The sequence below is a fragment of the Lontra canadensis genome, unplaced genomic scaffold (assembly GCF_010015895.1).
Source record: "Lontra canadensis isolate GAN:19392208 unplaced genomic scaffold, GSC_riverotter_1.0 scaffold12, whole genome shotgun sequence".
In the NCBI taxonomy this organism is placed as follows: domain Eukaryota; kingdom Metazoa; phylum Chordata; class Mammalia; order Carnivora; family Mustelidae; genus Lontra; species Lontra canadensis.
In genome coordinates this window covers 19,229,619-19,234,701 of record NW_022631006.1, presented here as the reverse complement: position 1 = coordinate 19,234,701, position 5,083 = coordinate 19,229,619, and the positions used below count along the sequence as shown (strand labels likewise).

At 41.2% G+C, this 5,083-nt stretch overlaps 1 protein-coding gene across 3 annotated transcripts in view; it reads right to left on the bottom strand.

The window, feature by feature from the left end:
• The window catches only part of OIP5 (Opa interacting protein 5), a 16,089-nt gene that overhangs the window by 10,431 nt on the left and 575 nt on the right, over nucleotides 1-5,083 (bottom strand). For all 3 annotated transcript variants that reach the window (XM_032856797.1, XM_032856798.1, XM_032856796.1), the window contains exon 2: nucleotides 4,851-4,917. In XM_032856797.1, coding sequence (XP_032712688.1) covers nucleotides 4,851-4,917 — 67 coding nt within the window. The remainder of the gene's footprint in view (nucleotides 1-4,850; nucleotides 4,918-5,083) is intronic.

The following is a 5,083-nucleotide window of genomic DNA, read 5'->3' as shown; positions in this document are numbered from 1 at the left end:
AAAAAAAAAAAAAAAAAAAGCCTCTGCCTTCATCTCAGGTCATGATCCCAGGGTCCTGGGATCGACTAGGGCTTCTGCTCGGCAGGGAGCCTGCTTCCCCTCCCACCACCTGTCTCTGCCTCCCTCTCTGCCTACTTGTGATCTCTGTCTGTCAAATAAATAAATAAATATTTAAAAAAAAAATACCCACACAAAATGCCAAAAGAGAAAAAACAAAAATGCTGTTACCTTACCAAGTCACCTATTTTCTTTTCTTTTATCCTCTCAAAGATTACTAGATGAGGAAACAGGTAATGATTTAGTTACACCACTTGGGTAAATCACTTACCATATCTGCTGGTCATAAAACATATCCAAATACTACAAAGAAATGTTTTATTGTTTTTTTAATATTTTATTTATTTATTTGTCAGAGAGAGAGAGAGGGAGAGAGAGCACGCGCACAGGCACAACCGGGGAGTGGCAGGCAAAGGGAGAAGCAGGCTCCCCAGTGAGCAGGGAGCCCAACACAAGACTGGATCCCAGGACTCTGAGATCATGACCTAAGCCAAAGGCAGATGCTTAACCATCTGAGCCACCCAGGCATCCCAAATACTACAAAGAAATGTTTTAAGAGGGACGCCTGGGTGGCTCAGTTGGTTGGACGACTGCTTTCGGCTCAGGTCATGATCCCGGAGTCCCGGGATCGAGTCCCGCATCGGGCTCCCAGCTCCACGGGGAGTCTGCTTCTCCCTCTGACCTTCTTCTCACTCATGCTCTCTCTCACTGCCTCTCTCTCAAATAAAAAAAAAAAAAAAAAAAGAGAGAAATGTTTTAAGAAAAAAATTAATTATGTTTCATCAGGCATGTACTGAAAATTATTTATTTACTCTCTACACACAACATGGGGCTCAAACTCACAACCCCGAGATCAAGAGTTGTATGCTCTTCCAACTGAACCAGGGAGGCATCCCCGAAAACAATTTTATGGTTTGGTAAGGGAAAAAATTATTTGTATAAACATACTATGCAGTAAAACTGCATCAATAGAGTATAAAATCATATGACTATAACGAAAAAGATTCACGTCAATGGATACTAAAAAAGACCAAGCAATACAGTATCCGAACTCATTGGTAAATTATGTCCTGAACCACACATATAGTACTGTATTTTTGTGAATACAGTAATCAGAAAACTAGCCATAAAATAAAGCTGCATTAATTTGAATTAATCCCTAGGTAGCAATTAATGGTACCAGATAAAGCACAGTACCTATAGAAAAATGTATGACAGAAACTAATTTATGGCACAGGGCAAAAATATGAAAAAAATCCCAAAATTATGCTTACTGCTAATGGCTCAAGTCCTTCAAAATGAAGGTTTGATTACCACACCGGTTAAGGAACTATGACCAGCTGTGTGCTTGCTGAAGGCAAAAGGGGATACAGATAGGTAGTCGAAGAAGGTAGTTACAAATACAGCTATGATCAAGTGACTAGTTACAGAAATGAATACTGTAATTGCCATGAGTATTTCCTCCTTTGTTATGAGTAGGGTTTTTTTTGTTTGTTTTTGTTTTTAAAGATTTTATTTATTTATTTGACAGACAGAGATCACAAGGAGGAAGAGAGGCAGGCAGAGAGAGAGGGAGAAGCAGGCTTCCCGCCAAGCAGAGAGCCCAACGCGGGGCTCGATCCCAGGACCCTGAGATCACGACCTGAGCAGAAGGCAGAGGCTCAACCCACTGAGCCACCCAAGTGCCCCATGAGTAGGTTTGTGTGTCTGAGTGTTTATCTCTGTTCTTCTCTATTCCCTTATTATATAACATAAAATCATATTTTATATCATACTATTATAGCAAACAATATCATTCTATTTAAGTATTATTAATTTTATATCACAGTATTTAAGTTACGAGAAATCAAAGAAATGTAAACATTATTTAAGGACTTTACTTCCTTTTCTAGAGTAAGGGTTAGTGTGTTTTCTCTCTTTCTTTTTTCAAAGATTTTATTTATTTAACAGAGAGAGAGATCACAAGTAGGCAGAGAGGCAGGCAGAGAGAGGGGGAAGCAGACTCCCCGCCAAGCAGAGAGCCCAATTCGGGGCTCAATCCCATGACCCTGAGATCATAACCTGAGCAGAAGGCAGAGGCTTAACCCACTGAGCCACCTAGGTGCCCCGGTTACTGTGTTTTCAATTATACGCAGAATAGTTGTAATATGTTAGATAGAATTATGACCTTGTTACTGTCTTTTTTTTTTTTTTTTTTTGGAAGATTTTATTTGACAGAGAGAGAGAGATCACACAAGTAGGCAGAGAGGCAGGCAGAGAGGGGAGGGGAAGCAGGTTCCCCACTGAGCAGAGAGCCCGATGCTGGGCTCGATCCAGGACCCTGGGATCATGACCTGAGCCAAAGGCAGAGGCTTAACCCACTGAGCCACCCAGGCGCCCCTCGTAACTGTCTTTATTTGGAGACTAAGTATGGTTTTAGGAGATGCATATGGGTGCCAAGTTAACATGGGATGATTAAATTTTATAGTCTACATGGTACCCAGTTATTAGGTCAAACATTATTCTGAATGTGTTTATAAGAATGTTTCTGAATGAGATTAACACTTGAATCAGTAGACTGAGTAAAGCAGATTGTCTCCCCATTTGGGTGACCCTCATAATCAGATGAAGGCTTGCATAGAACAAAAAGGCTGACCCTGTCAGGAGTAAGGGGAAATTCTTCTTGCCTGACTGCTTAAAGCTGATACATTGTTTTTTCCCCCTGCCTTTAAACTTGAACTGAAGTATAGGCTCTTCTTCAGTCTAGAGCCTTCTGGCTTTTGGACTGGAACTTACACCTTTGGCTCTCCTGGTTCTCAGGCTAGTGGACTTGGACTAGATCTAAACCACTGCTCTCCTGTCTTTCCAGCTTGCCAACTACAGCTCTTGGGATTTCTCACCCTCTATAATCACATGAACCATTTCCTGGTAATAAATCCCTTCCTGCCAAGTCCCATGGCTCTCCTAATTCTAAAAGTACACAAATACTTGGAATTTCCCTCCAGTGTTTTATAAACCATCTAGATCAGTAATTCCAGTAGAGATAAAATGTGAGCCACATAAGTAATTTAAAGTTTTCTATTAGTCCTGTTAAAAATAAATTCGAAAGAAACATGTGAAATTAGTTTTAATACATTTTATACTACCCAATATATAAAAAATATCATCGTAACATGTAATCAATGTTTTTTGTTTGTTTGTTTGTTTTAAAGATTTTATTTATTTATTTGACAGAGAGAGATCACAAGTAGGCAGAGAGGCAGACAGAGAGAGGAGGAAGCAGGCTCCCCGCTGAGCAGAGAGCCCGATGCGGGGCTCGATCCCAGGACCCTGAGATCATGACCTGAGCCGAAGGCAGAGGCCCTAACCCACTGAGCCACCCAGGCGCCCGTAATCAATGTTTTTAAACTATTAATTTTTTTGTATCAAGTCTTCAAAATCCAGGACACCTGGGTGGCTCAGTAAGTTAAGTGTCTGCCTTCAACTCAGATCATGACCCCAAGTTCCTGGGATCGAGCCCCATATCAGGCTCCCTGCTCAGTGGGGAGACTGCTTCTCCCTCTGCCTGCTGCTCCCCCTGCTTATACTCTCTCTATATATATCAAACAAACACAATCTCTTTAAAAAGGAAGAGTCTTGGGGTACATGGGTGGCTCAGTGGGTTAAAGCCTCTGCCTTCGGCTCAGGTCATCATCCCAGGGTCCTGGGATCGAGCCCCGAATCAGGCTCTCTCTGCTCAGCGGGGAGCCTGCTTCCTCCTCTCTCTCTGCCTGCTTCTCTGCCTACTTGTGATCTGTCAAATAAATAAATAAATAAATAAATCTTAAAAAAAAAAAAAAAAAAGGAAGAGTCTTCAAAATCCAATGTGTATTGTGCACTCACAGTATTTCTCAACTCAGGATGGCCACATTTTAAGTGCTCAACAGCTACATGTGGCTAATGGTTATGGTAGTATTGGACAGTATGTGTCTAGATGCATTATTCTATTCTAAGAAAGATAATTGGAGAGCTTCTGCTTCTGGCCCCAAATAACCCAATTACAAGTAAGCCACCACTCTTTTCCTCCCTGTTCCCTTTGGGTGGAAAGACACTCTGGTAAGGATAGCTAGTGTCTTTCAGTTGGGAAAGAGGAACTGTAAAACTCTTTCTCGTTACTGAATAAAGCAACTAAGAATTCCTATACCTTTTTTAACCCTAAAACTGAGGTCAGAATGAATTATTATGCTGTAAAAGCCAACGCTCAAAATTAAGGAGGCTTGTAATAATTCACTGAGCACTTTGTTGTCACTTGTAGATCACAGCACAAAATAGATGCAAAGTTTATCCGTAGTATTCAAGTCCTTGCAGAACACAAGAACTGGTGTTCTTCCCTAGGTTCCCTAGATGACAGAGGAAATATTCTTACCATGGCTTAATACAAACTCCAAGTAAAATGCATATTTAAAAGTCCTAGTTATCTCAAAGGACTGTAGTTTATAATGATTCTCACTATACACCAAAAGGTACATTTCTCCCTTTTCCCATACTAGACATAACCTTCTTAGCCTCACTTAACCTGCACAAACCATTAGAGACGTGGCCCTCAGAAAGATCATAAAATCTACACATAAATACAATCTTGCCATTTCATTAACACATCAAGTTCCTACAAGTCTCAAATAGGTGAAAGAGTCATCCTTCAAATTCACTGTAAGAACTATATAAACTTCTCTTCTGGTACAAATAAGAGCAAACAATTTCCCCCTTGTGCATGTCTGTTCCATGCTCCTCAGTCTTACTAAGTGAGGGACTAGAATCCATCTCCCAGTACGTACCTGCCTTTGAGCGAACCATCAATTCCAACTAGGAAGGGAGCTTCCAAAACCACGTTATTTGTGACTCCTAGGAAGACAAACACAGGTCAGAAGGAAAGAGTACTTGTGAAGCTTTGAAAGGGAAAACCTACCCGCTATAGATAGATTCATCATGGCCACAAAAATCATGAAAAGTTGTCCTCACCCCTGGCCAAGGGGTTTCCTTCCAAATCTCCCCCCCCCCCCCCCCCCCC